Source organism: Phascolarctos cinereus, unplaced genomic scaffold (assembly GCF_003287225.1).
Source record: "Phascolarctos cinereus isolate Bilbo 61053 unplaced genomic scaffold, phaCin_HiC Scaffold_4;HRSCAF=312, whole genome shotgun sequence".
Classification (NCBI taxonomy): Eukaryota; Metazoa; Chordata; class Mammalia; order Diprotodontia; family Phascolarctidae; genus Phascolarctos; species Phascolarctos cinereus.
In genome coordinates, this window is record NW_027555847.1 from 439,845,381 (window position 1) to 439,869,411 (window position 24,031).

Here is a 24,031-nt window from a genome sequence, read left to right on the forward strand (position 1 = left end):
TGCATGATTTCACATGTATGATTGATATCATAAGGCTTGCCTTCTCAGTGGGGGGAGAGGGAGAAAATTTAGAACTCAAAATTTTAAAAAATTAATGTTAAAATAAATAAAGAATAATTTAATTAAAAAAAAATAATTCAGTGTTATTTACATGCCCTGATAAGACTTCTGTGGAGGTGAGATAACTCTTTTCTAATGCCCTCTACTTCACCTTAAGAAAAATAACATTTTTGTTGCTAACTAACCACAGGGAACTCATGTCATTACCTATTCCCGAATATGAAGCCCAGATTAATTAAAAGGGCAAGGAAATAGCCCCCTTAGAGAGTATATATGCCATATTTAATCTTAGTAATAATGACATATTTGTGTTACATTTTTGGAATGGAAAAATATAAAGGGATGGGGACTGCATCTATGTATTCATTCATATAAGGAACTATCTGGTAAGGAAATTCCCTCTACCAATGAAAGGTAGCACATTCTCTGCAACTTATAGTCTTAGAGAGATGACTTACCCAGGGTCACAAAACTAAAATGTGTCAGATTTAAACCCAGGTCTTCTTTGCTTTGAGGCCAGTTCTTCATTCATTAAACAATTTGGCCTCTTTGGAAAAAAATATAAAATAAATTTTAATCATGTACAATAGTTTTGCATGTATAAAACAGGTAGTTTTTATAGTACTTCAGGTTTTAAACATATCAATTATAGGATGGGGCATAAATCAGCAACAAATTCAGAATCATTTTTTCTTCTCCCTACTACTGGGTTCTTTGACTAGATAAATAATAAACATATGGCTAAAAAGTGAACAGTTATTAATATGAGCCATTTAGAGGACTTTAAAGCTGGAAGAGACCTTCAAGATCATCTACTTCAATAATCTACTTCAATAATATAAAATGAGGAAACCAGGGAATTGAAATGATTTGCCCAAGGTCACATAGCTGAAGTTGGAACATCCATCTTTTCTCTTTTAGTACAATCCTATGGTCTGGTTCAATTTTTTAGCTTTCCTACAGTTCCAAAATTTGATCAGGGAAAGAAAGGAAGCAAAAGTGTATGTGCTTAGGAGGGATGTAACTTATGTTCAGGGCTAACACCTCTGCAAGGGACTAGATGACAGAAAGCCAGGTGACAATTAATAGGATAATAGGTCTCTCAAATATTCTGAGAATTCTGAAGTGATATGTGTATGTGTGTGTGTGTATAATGTCAGTTATTATCATTATTATTGCTTCAGAAACAAGTTTTCCATAGCTTCTTCAAGGGGGTTAGCTGACAGTTCATGGTTTAGCTCATTTACACTAGTTAGTATCTTTGTTATGCAATTTACAGATTGGGTGACTCCAAACAGATTCTGCATTATTATGAGAAAGGCATTTATTAATATTTAAGTGTGACTATGCTGGTGATAAGTATCCCTGTGAGGTTGTACAAGTATGAGGGTTTCATTTGGGTTTGATATTTCACACACACAACTTTTCTTCTTCCTCTTTCCCCACAACTTTGGAAAAAGAAAGTGTATTTTCTGTAATACTTCATTCAATATATCTATTAAAATGGTAAATGCTGAATGATGAAGAATAATTACATAAATACATTGAAAAATTAATATAATTTACACTGGAAAAAATGACATATGGTTATTGGTTAAAATGATCATTAGTTTTTGTCAAAGAGGCATCTAAATGGGCAATGTGGTATGGTGCCAAGAGCCCTGACTTGGAATTAGAAGACCTGGGTTCTTTTTCTAGTTTAGTCACCAACAGTATGTGGCCCTGAGTAAATCCCATCAATTTTATAATTCTCAGTTTCTTCAATAAAACAGAAGGTTCAGACTACATGACCATTCAGGTATTATCCTGCTCTAAAATCCCATAATCTGAATACATCCAGATACAATAGGTAAAAGTAGCAGATGCATTTGGAAAGGGAGCAAAACAGATCTTACAGGAGATAAATATATGGGTCTAGATTTGGCTGCTACTACTTCTTTATCTTGGGTTCTTTCTTAGTCTTTTCTTAGTCTTTCTTAGTCTTAGTCTTTTGTTAATGAAAAAGACAAAGAAAGATTAAAGTTTTCAAGGTCATTAAATCCTGTACCTACATGGTCTATTCTTTTCATTGCTTCTACTTCCCCTTTGGAGCTGAATTTCACTTTCATTTGTTTAATTTCAGTTTATTTTCTGAACATATGGCAATGAATAAGCCAAAAAAAAAAAAGAAAGAAAATACTATGTCAAAATACAAACACATACTACTAAAGGGCATCTTTTTCTACACTTCTCTCCATTCCCATGCCCCCAAAACAACAACAAAACATATTATCCTCAAAAGGAAAATGCTGAAATACTCAAATAGTATATTTCCTTTCTCAAATAAATTTCTATATCCTAAAATGTCAATATTTATGTACAGGAATACATTTTGAATTTCTTAATAGGTTTGATAAAATATGTAATCAACTGCAATTCTTTCCTTAGAAACAAAAAACAGATAGCAATTTTGTGTTCTATTCCTTATGGTAAGAGGGATGGTGAAATAATAATTCAGATGAAAATCAACCATGATAACTATACAGAATCCTGCTCTTTTCTGGGATAACACTGTAGATTTTAACAGATGTTAAATACAATCCATTATCATCAGACCACAAATATTTTCTAAACCAATTCTCAACAACATATGCACACTCACAAGAGTTTTGATTTTTTTTCTGGCAAGAAAACTACAGCTGCTGGTAATATAAATTTCCTCAATGCTAGGTAATTTCTTTTTATATTAGTATCTGTATAATAAAAGATAGTGACAAATAAGTAGCACTAAAACAAAGGGAACATAAACAGGTCCATTTCCCTGAAAGTCATCCTCATTTGGTTGAAACATATCTTACCCAGTATTGCCCAGCTAACAATCTGGTTAATTTGAGGCAGACCTTGTTTCTGAAGAAGACTACTGTGAGTACTATTCACAATATATGTGGAAATAAGTACACCTACCATCTGAAAACAAAAAAATCAAAAGGATTAATTAATCTTGTGGGTAGTAAAAAATAAGCATTTCAGCAAGATTACTTAAACTATTACTTTATACTTACAAAGTGCTTTTCATAAATCGATTCAAGTCAAACAAGAACAAGGTAGGATGACAGGAAGCATTTTTTTAATCTCATATGTAAAAGATATTAAGTATCTTTTATGTCTGTGTCACTCTGTATACACATAAAACTAGGATTTACAATGATAATCAGATGTATAGTACTATTTTTTAAAGCCTTCTAATGATTTTTTCTCATGAAATATTAGTTTTCAGTACTTGGGGAAGGCCCAAATCATAATTTTCTTTGGTTATTCTATAGCTTGTACTCCACAAAATTCAATGATAGAAGCATTTCTCTATTTATTTTTACTAAAAATGCAATTCTAATCCTGTAAATTTTACTACTTAGGCCCACCATGTATTCAGGTAGCTAAGAAAAGCAACAGACAACATAAATGTAGTGGCTACTTAGGAATATTCTATCTTTATGGAATTGTTCATAAAGGTTACATATAGTACATAAATCTAGATTTTTCTCTTCTCTGTATATATTTACAAATATATTCATTCCATATTTTACATACAATTTAAAAACTGATCATATACCTACACAGAAGTCACAGACAATTTAATGTAATATATAGAAAGGAGGTGGTTTCTGGAGGTAGTAGATTGGCGCAAAGTCTAAATGACTACTTTATGGGTATTATGAAAAACATAATCTTCTTTAGGATAAGGGCTATTTTATTTTTGTCTCTGCATTTTCAGCAACTAAGAACATTGCCTTAGACAGAGTATTTATTGAAATAAATTAAACAAATATAATTAAGCGAAATGATTCTGTTGTCCATCTCCTCTAGGATTCCTTGATGCAATGTCATCTTTAGACCTTTTTTTCCTTCTTTCTTTTTAATTTCTTCATCTTTGATTCCAGTTAAATTGTACAGAGCTGTGGTTTAATTCAATTCAAACAACCTTTCTGGAGGTCTACTATATGCAAGGCATTGTGCTAGGCCAGAGGTGGGGAACCTGCAGTCGAGGCCACATGTGGCCCTCTAGGTCCTCAAGTGCGGCCCTTTGACTGGGTCCAAACTTCACAGAACAAATCCCCTGCGCTATGCACTACAAGCCCAAAGACAAAAATCAAACAGACCATCCTCTAGGGACCTTCCCATCTCCTGAAAAAACACAATGTGGACACAAATCAATACAAAGTACAGATGCATTTCAAGAGAAAGAGATGCCAGTAACTTGGGGGTGGGGGTAGGGGGGAATCAGTCAATGATTAATGTAGGAAGTGGCATCTAGGCTGGACTTTGAGAGAACTGGGGTTTTCTTAAAGTGGTGCTGAAGAAGGAGAGCATTCCAGATGTGGAGGACAACTTTTAAAAAAACACGGAGCTGGGATATAATTGGTCAATGTATGGGGAACAATTAACAGGTTAATATGACTATAAACAAGTAACACGAAATAAAGCCAGATAGGTCACTGGGAGCCAGTTTCTGGAGCCCAATACTTTAAATAATGTAAGCCTGAGGATTTCATAATTTAGTCTGGAGACAAGAGAGCACCAGTGAAAGCTCCAGAATATGGGGTAAGGGGTGTGTGTGATATTGGCTGATGTGTGGTTAAGGATATCCACCTGGAGACAAAAAGAAAGGATTGTGTGCATGAAAGAAATATTGTGATGTATAAATCAAGGTAATGATTGGATATGGGAGGTTAAGTGTAGGGAGGAACCAGAGATGGCTGCAAAGTTTTGGACCTGGATGGTTGGGTTCATATCTGTGAAATAGAGGAAAAAGAGGTAGACAGAGGAGAAAAAGGTAATGGAGAAAGAGTGTTTTTAAGGTTTGTAAAATCAAAGAAATTCAGGCAGACTAGCAGGTTTGTTTGTTTTGGGGGGGGAGGAGGAGGGGAAGTGAGGTGGAGTGATGAATAACTTGTTAGACAAATGATGTTTGAGAGCACAGCAAGATTTCCACGGGAAAAACATCTATTAGGAGGATGGAAATGCAAACTTGAATCACCAGAGAGTGCAGAGGACAGAGAGAGAGATTTAGGCTATCCTTCTTGGCCCCAAGAAGAATAAAGGCCACACCACCACTCATACCCTAATATAATTTTCTAGGAAAAATAATGAATGATTCTCAATTTTTGGCCCCTTCCATTGCAATTTTTTTTTTGTTAACCTCACTGCCTTTTTCAAACATGTGATTATCCTTTTTTGTAAGAATAATAGGCTATGTCTGTCTGGGGGGAAAAGGAATATCCACTTGTCAAGCTCTGTAGAGTAGATATTGGAGAAAAAAGAGACTGGAGGAATGGAAAGCAATTAGGAAACAGCTATAGCATAGGCTAGTGTAGGTAAGGGCCTAAATTTGGGTATAGGTGAACAAAGAATAGCTATGTGAATAGAGAGAAGTGGATCAATATGAGAAATATTATGGCTCTACTGATTTCAAGCTTCACTGTTTCACATAAATCTTTTCATATTTCCTTATATTATTAATATTGAGCATTTTCAATAATATAATATTTCAATAAAAACATGCTTTATCCAGGCATTTTCCATTTGTTGAACATATAGGTTGTTTCCAATATCTCACTACTATATATAAAGCAACTATCAATCTTTTTTGTGCAGAGATTTTCTCTGCCCCTTCCTCTACCCCATGATGTTATCAAGATAAAATCCTAGAAATGTAATTTCTCAGGTAAAATATATGGTAAGTTTTGTGACCCAGAGAACTTAACACTGTACTGCTTTCCAAAACATTTTTACTAATCTACAGTCCCACAAAGGACTAGAGTCCCTGCTTCTCCATAGCCTCAGTACCATTGAACTTTATATCTATACAAGGTATCTCCAAAGTCTTAGTGAAGTTTTAAACTATTATGCATATATAATGCATAAACTATTATATGTATTACATATATATCTAAGCTACTATGCATATATACATATTATATATACATATATAATACATTATATACATAACACATAATTTTATTTACATATATACATGTATGACAGCTTAAAACTGCAATAAGATTTTGGCAATATTCTATTTTTGCTATTGTAGTGGATATAAAAGAATATAATAATGCTGAGCAGATTTTAATTTCTATTATGTTTATAGAATCTGAACATCTTTTCAGGTAAGTGCTGGGGATAAAAATAAGGAGGACATTCCTTGCTCTCAAGAAGCTTAAAATCTAAAGGGGGAAAATAACACAAAAAGAAGCTGAAGTGGGGCAGAGACAGGAGGTAGTACCTAAGGCTAGGGCATTTCCTTCTGTGGAGTGGAAACCGAGTAGAGCTGCAGATGCAAAAGTGTAGTGAGCTGCAAAGTCCAGGTTCTGACCTCTATAAAGGATGGCTTTGGGTGGAGTTTAGTGGTTTGCCCTCCAGCCCCAGTTGTGAACAGTATGTATTTCTTTCTACATAGAATGTTTTCCTGTGTCCTTTCACCACTGCTCAAATAGCATAGCAACAAAGGTCTTTAAAGAAAGACTAACTAACTAAACGGGGAAAAGATTTAAAGAGGAAGACACAAATTCTGGGCAAATATACTGTTCCTGTCACAATTTGATAAATTCAACAGAAAGATAAACAAAAAAGAAGCTGAACAAAATGTTGGAAGAACTGAATTTCATTGGCTTAATAAGACTTTAGAATGTGAATTTTAGGGAATATATGTGTTTTTTAGACTTTTACAAGATTTATGCAAAACTTATGTGTCAGAGCAAAAAGAACTCAAATATATGTGAAAAGGCAGCAATCTCAGACACATGCTTTAAGGACAAGAACACAAAAATAATGTAACCAATAAAGGAAATGTGAACAAAAGATGTGTATATAAAGAGATATGATAAAAAAAAAAAGGTATCCTGATGAACAAATGAGTCAAAGACTAAATTATAAAAATAATAAAAAGAAATAATTATATAACACAGTAAAATTTTTGAGATAGTTAAAATAGTCCTTGGCAGAAAATTTATCTCCTTGAGCACTTATACTAACAAATGAATATGACTTTGTAGGGTCAACTCCAAAACTGAATCAGGTCCAATTAAGTCTGGAGCTTCAGCTGCTGAGACATGCCTTACCAAAAAGCAAACAATGAAACAAACAAATAAGCAAAAAACCCTGGCCTTACTTAATTCTTATACCAGCAGCACTAATTACTCATTTCAATAGGCACTCTTTATATGCTATCCTTTCTAATCAAAGTGGCCTAATACCTGTTCTCCATATACGATATTCTAGCTCCCATCTCTGTGTCTTTGTACAGTCATCCCCCATGACAGAAATGTCCTCCCCTTCCTCACCTCCTCCTCTTTGACTCTCTGCCTTCCTTCAAAGCACAGTTCAGGCGACATCCTCCATCAGTCTTTCCCTGATATCTCTATTATCAATGCCTCTCCTTGCATTAGTTTATACGTATTTTACTTTTACTTATCTGTCTGCACTTTTTAACACCCAGTAGTATACATAAGGGCAGGGATTATTTTGTTTTTGTCTTAATATACATGTTATTTGGCACACTGCCTTGTACACAATAAAATGAATTTAATGAATATTTGCTGATTAAGATTGTTGAACTGAAAGGAAATCTGTGAACTGATCTTTGAATTTTTTTTAAAAAGTGTTTTGTTTTATTTTAAACCATAGAAAAATAACAAATTAGCATTTTGCAAACAAGAATAAGAGATTTTAGAAATTAATATGAGTTGGCCAGAACCACAATTTTAAAAAGTGAACTAAAAGCAAAACAAAGGGTTAGTTATTTTAAGACTTACAAAAACATTAGCGAATCTCATCCAAAAAGGAGAAAACCAAACTAACAAATGAAAAAAAGAATACAAAACAAATCTGCAGAAATGAAGAAAACCAATACTCCCAATGATATGCCAAAATAACTGAAAAACTTATAGAAAATGGATGCAATCAACAACAACAAAAATTCAAAATTAACAAAATAGGAAATAGATAACCTAAATAATCTGATCTGGAAAGGAAAAGTTAGGTAAGTCACAAACGATTTACCTTGGGAAAAAAAATCTCCATGCCTAGATGGACTGGATTAAAAAACTGCTTCATTATATTTGACTCAAACCTTTACTAAGGATAAATACTAGAATAAGAATTTTATTTGAGTAAAAACCATACTTAGCTCATTTACATATTAATAATAATGATTTATGATTTGTTTTTAATTTTCAAAGAGTAAAAAGGAAGACAAAGACAGAACAATAATAGTTAACATTGCCTTCTCACTTCTAAAAATCCTTCATTTATGTTTTTGTTAGCTTATTTAATATACCTTCAAAAAAGTCCCTGAGTTCCATAACATTATACTTTAATAGTAAACAAAAGGTAGTAACAAAGTTACAAATAAAGAAAACATATTTCATGAAAAGTCAAAATGATTTAATTTCCACTTCACGTTAAAAAAATCATCAAATTTTGCCAATCCCAAAATATCAAAGGACCTTTATAATGTAGCACATGTCACACTGAGCTGAATTCTCCCCCAAGCCCACCCCACTGGCTCACTACTGATATCCCAACAGGTGGATGATAGGCACAGAAAGCCCAGGCATCATGCATTGCTACAATCTTCCCTTAGCCTGTTTTATCCCCTACCTCCTAGTTCTTACCAGATGTTGGCCACACCCTCCTAGCTGGAAGTTGACCCTGATCTGTACTCCCATAGGCAATGACTCTATGAAACCCCTGCTTCATTATCCCCTTTCCAACAGTCATGGGCCGGCAATATAGCCACTCTATCATTTGGATGAGCAGGGAATAGCCAACTACAAACATTCTAGGAAAATGATGGAATACTAGCTCTTTACAATCTACCTTGCCATCACTCCTTAGGGTCCACTGGATCTTACCAAAAGCACTGCTACTATACTTTCCAAATCCTCAAGAAAACCTAATCTGCTAATCTACCCTAAAGACTTCTGGACTTTTCCATCTGCCCTGCTGGTATTAGGTCTCCCAGGACTTTCCATCTCTCTTTCCACCCTCCTATATGGAATGTGTTGTCTCCCATAATTAAAATATAAGTTTCTTGGAGCATGGATTATGTGGCTTTTCTATTTGTATCCCCACTGCTTAGCATATAGCAAGCACTTAATAAATGATTTTTTCCTTATTTGTGCATCCTTAAATTAGGTTAAAAACAGTTTTCAAGAAATCTGACAATGACAGGCAAACTATATAAAATGGCTAACAAAACAAATGACAGTTTTATAAAGAATTTAAAAAACATTTAGAGAGAAAAGTTTTTGGTGATTATTTCAAGGTGACTAAATTATACCTAAGACCATTTCCAATGAACACCTGGAGAAATTTTTCATGGCAATTAAGATGACATATAAAGCTTTACCTTATTTAATAAAATGCATTTGCTCTTTAAAAGCAATTTATAATTCTAAAGGGAATTCTATTTCCTTACTGACTTCTGTTATACCAGAAATGTTTCTACAGCCGGATGGCAATTTACCTGAAAAGAATCAGGGTATTTCAGTGACCTAAAAACTCAGTATTATTCAACCCAGTGATACAACCTCCAAAACAATGAAATGTGATCTTATAAAATATTATTAGAGGCAATGCCCAGGATTAGGGATATAATAGTCTTATTGCACTCTGACCTGATCAGACATATGGAATATTCAGGGCTAGCCACCATGTTTTAGGGTGGACATTGACAAGAAGGAGTGTCTAGAGAAGTGCGACTAGAATGGCAAAGAGCAGTTTAAGACTCTCTGACAAAGACTTCTGCTTCTGGGAGTCAAGATGGCGGAATAAAAAGGTAGTCGCTCTCACCCTCCCCTATCAATCTCTGAAAACCCAGAAAATATCACCCCAGAAAAAAAACCAAACCCTGGAACAGCTGAACTAGAAGATGGGGAACAGCAGTGCAGCAGTCCAGCAAACAGGTCTCCCAGTGCCTCAGCAAAAATAAGGGAAGCAGCACTACAAAGGCCCCAGGCAGATAAGCACCCTGCAGCATTCATCTGAAAGGAGCTGAAGAAAGCAACCTACAGTCCTCCTAAAGTCCCAGCCTTGCTGATTCCAACCCACCACCAGGTAAGCTCTCAGAACCCTACAGCCTCCAACTGTCAATCAGGAAGAAATCCTGAAGCCCAGGTGGTAGAGCAGGCAAACACCAACACCTGAACCTCTGAGTGCCTCAGTGAGGGTGGGAGAATTGGTAGAAACCAGCTCAGAAAACTACCAGGTGCCTCGGTACCCTACCACAAAGGAGTCTCCCAGTGCATTAGCAGAAACTAGGGAGGCAGCATTGCAAGGGGCCCCAGGCAGATAAACACCCATTAGCACCCACCTACAAGGAGATGAAGAAAGCTAAAGGAAAGGAAAAGCAGGCAACCTAGAATTGCCTGAAAGTTCCAGCCTTGCTGATTCCAGCCCAAAACAAGGTAAGCTGCCAAAACCCTGCAGCCTCCAATTGCGAACATAAGAGGCCCCAGCACACAAAGCCAGTGACCAAGACCTAGGCTCCCAATAGAAGCAGCTTGGGTCAGTGCCCTCTGTTTCCCAGCAGGAGAGCTCAATCTCTTTAAAGGCCAGGGAATAAAGAAACCATGAGTAAAAAGAAACATACCATAGATTCATATTATGAAAAGAGTGGAGACCAAGACAGAAATTCTGAAGAGGACAACATTGTCAACAAACCCACATCTGTAACATCAAAAGAAAATATGGACTAGTCTGAAGCCCAAAAAGCCTTCTTAGAAGAGCTCAAGAAGGATTTTAAAAGTCTAATGAGAGAGGTAGAAGAGTCCTTAAAAAATACAATTGGCCACTTGGAAAAAAAGTACACTGAAGAAAATAAGTCCCTAAAAAATGCAATTGGCCAACTGGAAAAAAAGTACACTGAAGAAAACAAATCCCTTAAAAATGCAATTGGCCAACTGGAGAAGGAAGTACAAAAACCCAACAGAAGAAAACAGTATTTTAAAAACTAGAATTGGCCAGAAAGAAACAATTTAACTATCATAGAACCACAGTCAGGATTACACAGGACCTTGCAGCTTCTACATTAAAAGACTGCAGGGCATGGATCAACTACCCTGCAAAAATAAGCATGATTTTTCAAGGGAAGAGATGGATATTCAATGAAATAGGAGATTTCCAAACCTTCCTGATAAAAAGGCCAGAGCTCAACAAAAAATTTGACCTTCAAGTACAAGATTCAAGAAAGACATGACAAGGTAAATGGGACAGAAAGATACAAAATGTTGTTAATAAGGGTGGACTGTTTACATCCCTACAAGGGAAGATGACACTTGCAACTCCTGAGAACTGTATTGATTACACCATGTTAAAGGACATATACATAAAGGGGGGTGGATATTAGTTGACTTTGATGTAATGATAAAAAAAAAATCTAATCAAGTGGGTTAAATGGATCCAAGTAAGTGGATTATTCTGATCTTAGAAAATGTACTGAGAAAGGAGGAGGCAGACAAGGGTAAATTACATTACAGGAAAAGACAGAAAATCCTATTACAGCAGAGGGAAAGAAGGGAGGGGGGTGAGCATTGTGTGAACCTTACTCTCGTCAGATTTGGCTCAAGAAGGGAATAACATAATCAGTTAGGTATAGAAATTTAACTTGCCCTATAGGCAGTAGGAAGGAAAAGAGGAAAGAAAAGGGAGGGGGATAGAAGGGAGGGAAGAAGCAGTAAGGGCAAAGGGGAAGAAAACGGAAAGGATAATAGAAAGGAGGAGAGACTAAAGGAGCTCAAAAGCAAAACACCAGTAAGGGGGGGAAAGGAGAAAGGAGAAAGAAAAGCATAAACAGGGGGGGAAAAGGATGGAGAAAAAGACACAGATAGTAATCATAACTGTGAATGTGAATTTTTTTTTCTCTTCTATTGAGTTTTGTTTCCTCTTTCTGATGGTTCCTTCCTATTGCTTTTAACTTTTACTTACAACTTCATTAATGTGAAAATATGTTTAATAGGAATGTAAATGTATAGCCTGTATCAGATTGTGTGCCATCTTGGGGAGGGTAGTGGGGGAGGAAGGGGGAGAAAAATTTTAAACTCAAAAGCATATGGAAGTGATTGTTGATAAATCAAAATAAATTAATAAAAAAAGAAAGAAAGAAAATGACCAGAGGGATGGTTTCAGAAAAATCTTGGAATATACGTATGAACTGATGCAAAGTGAAGTGAGAAGAACTGGGAGAACATTGAGCAAAATAATATCAATATGGTAGAACGATCTATTGTAATGACTTGGCTATATTCTCAGCAGTGAAATGATCCAAGTCAATTACAAAGGACTCCTAATGAAAAATGCTATCCACTGCCACAGAAAACCTGGAGTCTGAATGCAGTTCAAAGCATGCTATTTTTCATTTTTTCTTTGTTTCTGTTTTTTATTTTTGAGTCTCTGTCTTCTTTCGCAACATGGCTATTATAGAAATATGCTTTGCATGATCATATATAGATAACTGATATCAAATTGCTTACTGTCTCAGAGAAGTAGGAAGAGGAGAATGGAAGGAATTTGGAAGCAAAAAAATTTTTGAATGAATATAAAAAATTGTCCTTACATGTAATTGGAAAAATATAAAATTGTTCAAAAAAAAGGGAAAAAAAAGACTCTGACATAGTATCATTTGGTTAAAGGAATTAGGGATGTTTATCTTGGAAAAGAGAAGACTAATGGGGTTGGGTTGAGGAGGAGAGGATAGCATGACATCTCTTTCCAAGTATCTGAAGGGCTCTCATGTGGAAAAGAGGTTAGAAGGCTACAGAGGGCAACTCTAAGGACAGTGGGTTGCAAAGAAGCAAATTTAAGTTTGATAAAAAGAACTTCCTAACAAGGAGAACTATCTAAAAGTGTAACGAGCTGCTTTAGAAGGGACTAAAGTCCTTTTCCTTGGAGGTCTTCAACCTAAGACTGGAAGGTCACATATACTGAATATATTGTAGAGGAGTTTCTTCAGACCTAGGCTGGACTAGGAAGTCTCTTCTAACTCTGAGATTCTGTTTAAAAAAAAAAAAAGGAAAGAAAACAACTCCCATCCCACCCCACCCTCACCCCTCCAAAAAGCCACTGAAATAACCCCCAACCCTCCAATGATACAACAGCAACTAGACATGGAAGAAAGGGACATGGCGCTATGTCCCCAGTGAAATCCACTGCATCATACTTGGTGTGCACTTCTCTTTTGCACTTCTTACACATTTTGCACTTAAGTTGTTCATGAGCCTGTCACTGCTTCTTGCTAGATTTTGAACTACATGAAGTTAGAGTGAGAGTCATATTTAATCTTTGTATTTCATGTAGTGCCTGCTAGAGAGAACCCACAGCAAATATACAAATGCACTGTGATCTGTGATTTTGTCAGAGCTCACTCCAACAAAAGGCTGCATTGCAGAGCACAAATCTTTGACTTAACAGATACATCTATTCCAGTACAATAAACATTTATTAAGTATCTAAAATGTGCTAGCCCCCAGGGATACAAACCCAAAATGAGAAATAGCCCTGCCCTAAGGGATCTTATAGTCTATTAGAGCATAATTCTGAACACTTATGATAGAGGGAGATGTGACTTTAATGACACATCATGCTGCCCTTCTCATGGTAAAAACCTAATAAATCTTTGTGAAAGTTATTAAGTATTTATACTTGGTTAGGCTGCATGTGAGAGGCAGCTAGGTGGCTCAGTGGATATTGCCTGGGCCTGGAGTCGGGAAGATCTGAATTCAAATCCAGCCCCAGATACTCAAAAGCCGTGTGACCTTGGGCAAGTCACTAAACCTCTGTTTGCCTTAATCAACTGGAGAAGGCAATGGGAAACCACTCTAGTATGTTTGCCAAGAAAACCTCATACAGAGTTGCTCAGACGTGACTAACCAACTGAACAACAAGTCTGCATGTGCCAAGTCTTCCAGATCCTTGCTCCATAATGCTTGACTCATCCTGACAGACCTTTTCCCTACTGTTCAATTTTAATGGATTCTCTCTCTCAAGGTATAAAAAAAAGTTTATGACAACTTTAAGCTCCCAACTTTACCACCGGTATTTCCAAACTTCTTTCTCTTATCCTCATTAATCTTTTAAAGGGTCAGGCTGTGCTGTCTCTATTTAGTAATGGTTGCATGGCCCTAAAAGCTCCAGAGATGAACCCAGAACACAAATGTAAGAGGGCAACAGCATCACAGAATCTCAAAGTCAGAAGGAACTTAGAGTCAGGCCATCTAGCTTGAGCCAAACATGACCGAAAACCTCATCCACAACATTCCAGACAGGTGGTCAGCCAACATTTGCTCAAATCTCCCTTTTGTGAAGGAGAACACAATAGTTCTTGAGAAAAGCTATTTCACTTTGGAATGGCTTTTGATTTTAGGAAGTCTTTCCTTATATTGAAGTTAGTTTTTCTGCATTGCTTTGAATTCTGTCCTCTGGGAACATGTAGAATAAGCTTCCACTTTCAGCATTTCAAATACCAGAAAATAGTTATCACAATCTTCTCTTTGCCATGCAAAATATCCCCAGGTCCTTTAAATAATACTTGAATAGCATTACCTTAAGTCCCTTCCCCATCATGGCCTCCTTCCTCCAGACAAGCTTCAGTTTATCAACATAATTCCTAAAACTGTGTACCTGGAAGTGAAGATAACACTCTAGATGGGTTGTATGATCAGTACAGAGTACAGCAGGAAGACTAACTCTCTTAATCTGAACAACAGTCTTCTCAAACAGTCTAACATTGTGTTAGGGAAGGGAATAAGCATTTATACAGCATACACTACGTCCTAGTCACTGTGCTAATTGCTTTTTACAAATATTATCTCATGTGATCCTAACAACAATCCTGTGAAGTAGATGCTATTATTATACTCATTTTACAGTTGAGGAAACTGAAGCACACAGAGATGAAGTGACTTGCCCAGGATTATACAGTGTCTAAGGCTAGATCTGAACTCAGGAATTCCTGACTCTAGGCCCAATCCTCTATCCACTGCACCCTGTAGCTGCATCACATTTGACATATAGTGAGTGCTAATTCAATTAACATCCTCAGATCTCTTTCAGATGAACTCTATCTAATCATGCTCCATCTATCTTAAACTTGGCAAAGTTAATTTAAAAAAAATTCAAGTGTAAGATTGTACATTTATCCCTATTAAATTTCATCTTATTAGATTTGGCCCCAAAACCATGTTGCTGATCTTTATTTCATCGGCATATTTTATAAACATGACATCTATGGTTCTTTATATAAGCCACTGATAAAAAAAAAGTTAAATATCACAAAGTTATACACAGACCTCTGCATCATTCTACTATAGACCTCATTCCAAACTGTCATCAACACACTGTTGACTAATCTTTTGGTCCAGCCATTCTGCCAGTTCCTCATGCATCTGGAACACACTTTTTCTATCTTATCCATAAGGGAAGTCTATAAAATGAGAGAATTGACTTGAGGACCTCGAAGGCCCCTTCCAGCTCAAAATGTATGGTCCTTATGCCCATCACAATCTGAAACTACTTCATCTTCCTTGCACACAATTTAGTTAAATTTGAATATTCTCTATGCTCAAAATATACCTAGAGCCATACCCCTCCAGAGCCCTTGCTAACAATGTTCCCTATGCCATTAATGTAAGCTCTTCCCCCAACTTTTCACTCACTGAATAGTTCTACTCATCCTTTAAAAGCTACCTCAGAGGCTACATCATCATCAAACAATAATAATAGCAAGCTTTTATATAGTGCCTACTATGTGCCAAGCACTATACTAAACATCATACAATTATTATTTTATTTGATCCTCATAACAACCCTGGAAGATAGACACTACTATTATCCCCATTTTATAGTTGAGGAAACTGAGGCAACAAAGGTGAAGTGACTCGCCCAGGGTCACACAGCCTTTCTAGAACTACATTCCTTAATCCTCTAAACTGCTTACCTCTTAGAGTTCACATAGTGCTTGATTTTCTTTCAGGAACAGGAAGTTACAACTACAACCAAAGGCAACACATTCAACTTCTGGACTGATTTAATTCTTTTCACTTTTTTTCCATACACAGAACTGAAATCTGCCTCTCTCTTACATCTATCCATGGCTCTCATGTTGTTTGGGTTATTTAAGGAGTAAAGTTTCTAAAACTCTAGCTATGAAGAAAATGCTAAGTTTTAACAAATCATGCCTAGTTGTTTAACACTGTTAGAGGAGAGAAGAGGCTACTTTTGTCTTAAGGAAGGCAGTAATGATTGCTAAGGACAGAGACAAAACCCTGTCTGATTCTAGCAATAGCCCTGAGGTAACTAACAGATGAACTGTACCAATATATTTGCCTATACAATTAATTTAAATTATTATAAAGAAACTGAAGTATCCATAATATTTTACTTAATATACCAAAGGAAAAAATGATTCCCCAAATCCACAAATCTCTATCGATGAACTCCTTCTTTGGCTTCCCTATAGAGCAGGAGATAACTAGGAATGAACAAGGAAACCATGCACTAAGACATCAAGCCTAATATCTAGTGTCATATTAGCCTCAAAATTAGCCTCAAAACCATGAGCACTTGGGACCCACCTACCTCTTAAGTGTCCTGACTCCAATCCTGGGAACATCATTTAACTTCTCAGTGTCCTAGGCAATCCTCTAAAACTCTTAAGTTGAAGAGAAGGTACCAACTTATATTGGTAGAGGGAGTTCTTTTAATCTGAGGAGTTCCTTATAACAATGAAATTCTAGGTCCATTTCCTATTCCTATCAATTCCCAGGGACCCTAATGAACGTGGGTTTTGGGGTAAGCCAACCCCTAAATACCTTAGCATATATTCTTCCTTCACATTACGGATATTCCTCTTTCACACTTTGTAACCTAGTTCATAGATATTTATGCAACACAATTTTCACACCAGCAAGAAACTTCAGAAGCTAATAGGAAAAAAAGGCTGCTGGCAGTTGTTGCTATGGCAGCAAAGGTAAGATTTATTCTGTCTTCAATTCTTTCTCCTTGAGGTGGGCACTGAAAGGTGAGACAGGTGTTTAATGAAGGCAGGAAGGGCCAGGTTTTGGAAGAAGTAAATGAATAGCTGGTAACCCCAGGGAGGCAGATCCAGAAACCACTGAAGCAGGGAGATGGAATGAATAGAGTAGAGAGGTGGGGGAGGTAAGAAAAAAGAGTAGGAAACAAAAAAGAGACAATGAAATTATGCAGCATTAAGTATTACACTGAATATAAAAATATAACTAGAGCCAGCGTGAAAGTATCATCACACAGCTTGGGGGAGAACACACTGCACTACAAACATTCAACACTGTAAATTAAAATTTCCTGAATCCTGAGGGCTTCCGATACATGCAGAAGGATACATGTAGCTGTCTATATACACACACACACACACAAAGGAGGTATGTGCAACTATATAAGGAATCTTAATCCTATGAACTCTATAGCTCTATATATCTTAATTCTATGAACTCAGAGAGGCAGTGTGTGGCATAGTGGGTAGGGCAGTTGACTCAGAGTTAGTAGGACCTGAGTTCAAATTCTATTTCAGATACTTGATTACATTCTTAGGCAAGTCATTTAACTCTCTGTGCCACAGTTTCCTCATCTGCAAAATGGATTAGACTGATGGCCTACTAGCTCTAAATTTATCATCCTATGATCCACAGTGTTATTCAACACTTGGATTTGCAAGTTTGCGTTAACACACATGTAAGTTGATGCATGGTAGTCAGCTATGTGGTACAGTGGATAGAGTGCCAGGCCTGGAGTCAGGCTCATGTTCTTGAGTTCAAATCTGCCCTCAGATACTTAGAAGGTGTGAAACCCTACCTTGTTTGCTTCAGTTTCCTCATCTGTCACATGAGCTAACCTTGGGCTCTGTCTAGTCAGCATTCACCTCGTCTTACCTGTTCTCAGGCCCCCCCATACCACTTACCCCATGGATGCTGGTCTATTAAGTGCTGGAAAAAGGATTGCATGGCTAAAGATAGGGATAAAAGGAAATGGAAGGCTAGAAAAAATGCTTACTGACTGACAGACTAAAACCCATAGGATAAGAGAGACAGTGGAAAATTATGACATGAAGTACTACTATACCAAGAGTAAAACTATCATAAAAGACAGCAGCAAGTATCACTATACTTCTTTGGGAGAAGAAATAGGCAGAACTATAAATGAATATTTTCTAAATTCTGAGGCCTTCCTTTGCATATAGAGACATAGCATCTCACAAACTAGTCACAAAAGCATGATATATAGCATATGAAACAATAGTGATGGAGGAGTTTAAATATCCCAACATTTGTTAGAATTCTCTCTGCCTAAGAAGAGCAGCTGATTCATTCCTGACTCACTTTTAATGATAACTTCAAACTGCTAAAAGAGGAGGCAGTGATAAGGGGAACTCTTCTTCTGGACCTGATTCTGACCAACATGAAAGAACTTGTTTCTGAAATTAGGTGTGATACAGATCTAAGGAGAAAATGACCATTCTCGCTTGGAAATCATTCTAGAGAAAGAGGGAAATAAGGCATAATTTAACATGTATGCTAGATTGAGAGAACAGGTTTGGAAGAGTTTAGAAAAAGATGAGGTAGGATACATAAAAAAATTCAGCGCAAGAGTGAAATGAAACACTCAAGACTGTGAAATTCTAACAATACAAATTCAAATAAATTCAATAAATAAGAAAAGAGAGTTGTCAGTCTAAAGAAACTAATGTGAATGCACAGAGAACTCATCAACCAACTTATATCCCAAAAGACATGCATAGAAGATGGATGCTAGTAATAGATAACTGTGAATAAATATAAAAGAGGCCTAATAAATGCTTGGTCACTGATTGAGAGAAGGCAAAACTGCTAAACCCTTATTTTGCTACGGTTTTCTCTAATGAGGAAGATGTTTTTGACTAGGAAGATCACATCAACAATGGTTAAAAGGAAGATAAATGAAAAGAAAGCAGATGTACCTCAGTGGGTTCACATCACCAACCACTGGTGAACTATGGTCACCTAAAAGAACTACGGTCACCTGAAAGAACTACGGATGTGACTGAGGAGCTTCTCTCAGCAGTCTCTGAAAGAGCACAAAGAAGAGGAGACGTGCTGAAGAGGGGCAGGACTGCAGAGGGGCAAATAATGTATTAATTTTTTTAAAGGGAAGAAAGTAGAGTCTTTAGTTTATTAAAGTATTAAAGAGTCTTTAGTCTATTAACTACAGGTTAATGTGCTTAGCTCTGATTCTTGGCAAAAATTCTGGAGTATATTTTTTAAATTAAATTTTATTTTTTTTCAGTCAGCAAAAATCTGTCTTTGCTTCCTCCCACTTTTCTTCCTCCCTCCCTTCAACTGAGAAATAAAGAAAACAAAAAAATGTTACAAACATGAATAGTTAAACAAAACAATTTTTCCCATTGGCCAAAAATAAAGTCTAAATCTCCTCTCTGAGTCCTTCGGCTTTCTATCGGAAAGAGAGGGGAAGAGATGAAGTATTTATTTAACATCTACAAGACAAGCACTTTACAGCTTCACAACAACTCTATGAAGTAAAATCTGTTATTATCATCCCCATTTTACAGGTGAGGAAACTGGGGCAGGCAGTCTAAGTGTCTCACCCAAAGTCATACAACTGGTAAGTATCTGAGGCCAAATTTGAAATCAAGTCTTCCTGATTCTAGGCCCAGTGCTCTGTTCACTGAAACCTCTCCTTAATCATTTCTTACAGAACAATAATATTCTATCACTATATACCAATACTTGTTCAATAATTCTCCAACTGGTCGGCACCTCCTCTCCCAGTTTCCCATTCTTCAACACCACAAAAAGAACTGCTCTAAATATTTTTGTACATCCTTAAGAGTTTGTTTTGCTTAGGATTACTTTCTCTTAATCTACCCTCTCTCTTTTCCTTCCCCTTCTCCCCTTTCCCTTTTTGTGTACAATGTATTTCCAAGTCTATTTGTGTGAGTGTGCACGTGCATTTTTTCTTCTTTTGACCACTTCAGATGAGAGTGAGGTTCAAGCATCACCCATTTCTCCCCACCCCTTCCTTCTTGCTTGTTTAGATTACTTATTGTATACCTCAGTTATATGAGATAATTTTCCACCATTCTTCCTCTCCTTCCCCCTCCCTGTTTGCATTCTTCTTTATTTTCCTTTCCATTTTTCTTTTATAATCACAAAGACCACTTTTATAATATATAAAAATATATATATAAAATATATAAAAAGTCACTTTTATATACCACTTTTATAATCACAGAACCACTCCCACGCCCTTTGTTTAGTTAGACTTCCTCAGACTCCTTCTATGACTATTATAGATAATGAAAGTGTTCTGAGGGGACACATTGTACCTTCTCCCTATATTACAGTGTAAGCAGTTTATCCTTGTTTAGTTTCTTATAATCCACTCATGTTTCCCTTTTTGTGTTCCTTTTGACTTGTGTTTCCACTTCAAAATTTCTATTCAATTCTGGTCTTTTCATCAGGAATGCTTGAACATTCTTTTTTACTAATGCTCCATTCCTCCCCCCATGGGATTATATGCAGTATTCTGAGTAAATTATTCTTGGTTGTAGGCGTAGATCTTTTGCCTTCTAGAATATTATATTTCTGTCTCTCTGTTCTTTTATACTGGTGGCTGTTAAATAGTACATGATACTGACTGGTTCCTCAGTACTTGAATTCTTTGTGGCATCTTACAGTATTTTTTTTTTTAATCTCACTTGGGAACTAGATTTTGGTGACAATATTCCCAGGATTTTTCATTTTGCCACTTCTTTTCAGAAGGTGACAGGTAGATTCTTTCTACTTGCACACTGCCCTCTAGTTCGAAGACATCTGGGGCAGTACTATGATTTCCTGAAATACAACATCTGGGGTATTTTTTTTTAAATCATAGCTTTCAGGTTGGCAAGTGATTTTTAATTTCTCTCTCCTTAATCTGTTTTCCAAGGTGGTTGTTTTTGCTATGAAACATCCTATTACATACTAAGACTTTGTCTTATGTCTTAGTATTTCTTGCTGTTGCAAGTAGTCAGCAGCTTCTATTTGATCCATTCTAATTTTCAGGTGGTTTGTTGCTTGGGTAAGTTTTGGTACATCTTTATGTGCCAAGCTGTTAATTCCTTTTCCAATTCTTTCTTCCTAGCTTTTATTTGTCTTCTAATTTTTTTCTTCTAGTGCTCTCAATTTATTTATAAGAACACTTTTAACTCTTTAAAAAAAATACCCAAACCTTTTGCTTCAACTCTTCCAATGTGAATATATACCCAAACTGTGTATTCTTTTGGGTCTTGGCTTGTAGATGTTTTGGTGGCATTCTTTCCTGTGCCTTGAATGTCACCACAGGGATTGGTTTTTTGTTTGCTTATTCTTCCAATCTACTTCCTGACTTAAGACTTGTTAGGGCTGGGTTCTGTACACTACTAGAGGAAATGTCTTGGGTAGTCCTACTGCTTTTCTTGGCATGGTGAGTGCTTTTTTAAATAATATTTTGTGTTTTTTTTCCCCCAATTACATGTAAAGACAATTTTTAACATTCATTTCTCAAAAGTTTGAGTTCCAAATTCCCTCCTTCTCTCTTCCTCTTCCCCCTCCCTGAGACAGTAAGCAGTTTGATATAGGTTATGCAAAACATATTTCCATATTAGTCATGTAGTGACAGAAGACACAGATAAAAAACACCACACACACACACACACACACACACACACACACACACACCACACAAAATGAAGGACAGTATGCTTCAATCTGTATTCAAACTCCATAAGTTCTCTCTTTGGATGTAGATAATGGCATTTCTCATCATGAGTCCTTTGGAACTGTCTTAGATCACTGTATTCCAGAGAACAGCTAAGTCATTCACAGTTGATCATCATACAATATTTCTATTACTATGTACAATATTCTCCTGGTTCTGCTCACTTCACTTTGTATCAGTTTGTATAAGTCTTCCCAGTTTTTTTCCTGAAATCAGCCTGCTCATTTCTTTTTTTTTCTTTCTTTCTTCTTCTTCTTTTTCTTTTTTTTTATTTAGGCAATTGGGGTTAAGTGACTTGCCATGGGTCACACAGCTAGTAAGTGTCAAGTATGTGGTCTGAGGCCCGATTTGAACTCAGGTCCTCCTGACTTCAGGGCCACTTAGCTGCCCCATTCTGCTCATTTCTTATAGCACAACAGCATTCCATTAAAATCATAAACCACAATTTGTTCAGCCATTACCCAGTTGAAGGGCATCTCCTCAATTTCTAATTCCTTAGCATATTGAGTGCTGAGCTGTTCCAGAATCTCAGGCACAACTCATACTAGAGATCTATAAACTTTCAGTGTTCCCAAAATGGTCTGTTCAGGGCAAAGTCTGATTTCTGTCCTGCTCTGAGCTTTGTAAACTCCTGACCTGAGTTTGGGTCTGAGTAGTATACCTGTGTGCTTACTCATTTGAAATTTCAGTAGACTGATGCTGGATTCAACTCCTTGTCAGCCTGGAAAGCTCCTATGGGTCAAATCAACACCCTTACTGGCTCCCTTTTAGTATGGGATTCCTAGCCTAGTTATTTTACTGCTGGCTTCATATTGGGCTGGAAGTTGGATCTAAGAACCTAATCTACTCTTGCGGTCCAAGCCACACAGATGCTCTTTAATTCTGAGCTTGTTTCTTGTTTAGTACATGGCCTAGGGCCCAAGACTGATCCTCTTGCCCACCTGAATCTTCTGATGAGTCTTCTGCTCATTCTACCCTGGATTTGTGATCTGGAACTGGGTAATAAGTGACAGAACTGCCAGGTGGCACCTGTTCCTGTGTCCCACACAAATTTTTGCCCCTCTGTGCTGCATTTGGGGCCTCTTCTTATCCTGGTACACAGCCTCTCCTTGCACTGGTATTCTTTACATGGCCATTCCTGGCTAGACATTCCCCTCTTCAGTGTCCATAGATCTGTCTTCTTTATGCTGACCTGAGCTTGAAAAACGATTCAGTGGCTCGCTGTAATTTTTTTTTTCTTGGATTTCTCAATTGTTACATGGGCGGGTACGCTTTCTAGATCTGTTTGGAATGAAGTGTAGGGGGAAGTTCAGCTTTAATTCTTCCCGCCATCTTGACTCTGCATCAGGGGTATATCATGAACAGGCTGGTTTAAGAGTATCTTTGAAGGGAGACAATAATTGCTAAAATCGAGGATGGCTGCATGTGGACAGGTCATATCTGGCTAAGCTACTTTGTTTTTTAACAGGATAGGTAGATTAGAAGAAGAGGGGAATGAGACAAGCACAACATGCCTGTAATTCAGTATGGCACATCACAAAATCCTTCATGCTATTCTTGTGGACAAGATTATATGAATTAGGTGACAGTGTAATTTGGTAGATTCAGAACTCTTTGAACAACCAGACTGAGATTTGTCCTCTGCAGGGGAAGGCCTCTGCAACCTGGGCCTGTCCCTATGTTGTTTACATTTTTATCATTGACAAGAATCAAGCTCTGCATAGCTTGCTTATCAAACATGCAGATCATTAACACCTTAACTAACATAGCTAACATTTTAGATGACAGAAGGATCCAAAAAACACTTAAGGCAGCACAATGTGATAGAAAGAGCACTGGGTCAAAGGACCTGGGTTCAAATCCAGTTTTGTTACTATAGTCAAATCATCTAAACTTTTTGGGCCTCAGTTTTCTCATCTGTAAAATGAAGGGGTAGAACTAGATGATTCATAATGTCTCTTCCAGCTTTAATTCCTATGAAATTAATTAGGTGACATTTAATAGTGATAAATCTGAATTTCTGCATTTGATGTCAAAGAATCAACTGCACAAGAAAATGATGGGCTAGAAATGGTTAGATGACAGTTTGCACAAAAAGAGTCTGGATTTTATTGGACTGTATGTAAGTCAACAGTGTGACACGGGAGCCAAAAAAGCTAATACAATCTTA

The 24,031-nt window shown here is 36.7% G+C and overlaps 1 protein-coding gene across 2 annotated transcripts in view; it reads right to left on the bottom strand.

Annotated features, from left to right (window-relative positions):
• Nucleotides 1–24,031, bottom strand: part of PIGN (phosphatidylinositol glycan anchor biosynthesis class N) — a 229,230-nt gene that overhangs the window by 51,642 nt on the left and 153,557 nt on the right. The window contains exons 20-21 of one of the 2 annotated variants that reach the window (XM_078153336.1): nt 14,638–14,715; nt 2,898–3,006 (exon numbers count right to left, since the gene is read on the bottom strand). In XM_078153336.1, coding sequence (XP_078009462.1) covers nt 2,898–3,006; nt 14,638–14,715 — 187 coding nt within the window. The remainder of the gene's footprint in view (nt 1–2,897; nt 3,007–14,637; nt 14,716–24,031) is intronic. The other variant, XM_020995757.2, reaches the window with a different exon arrangement.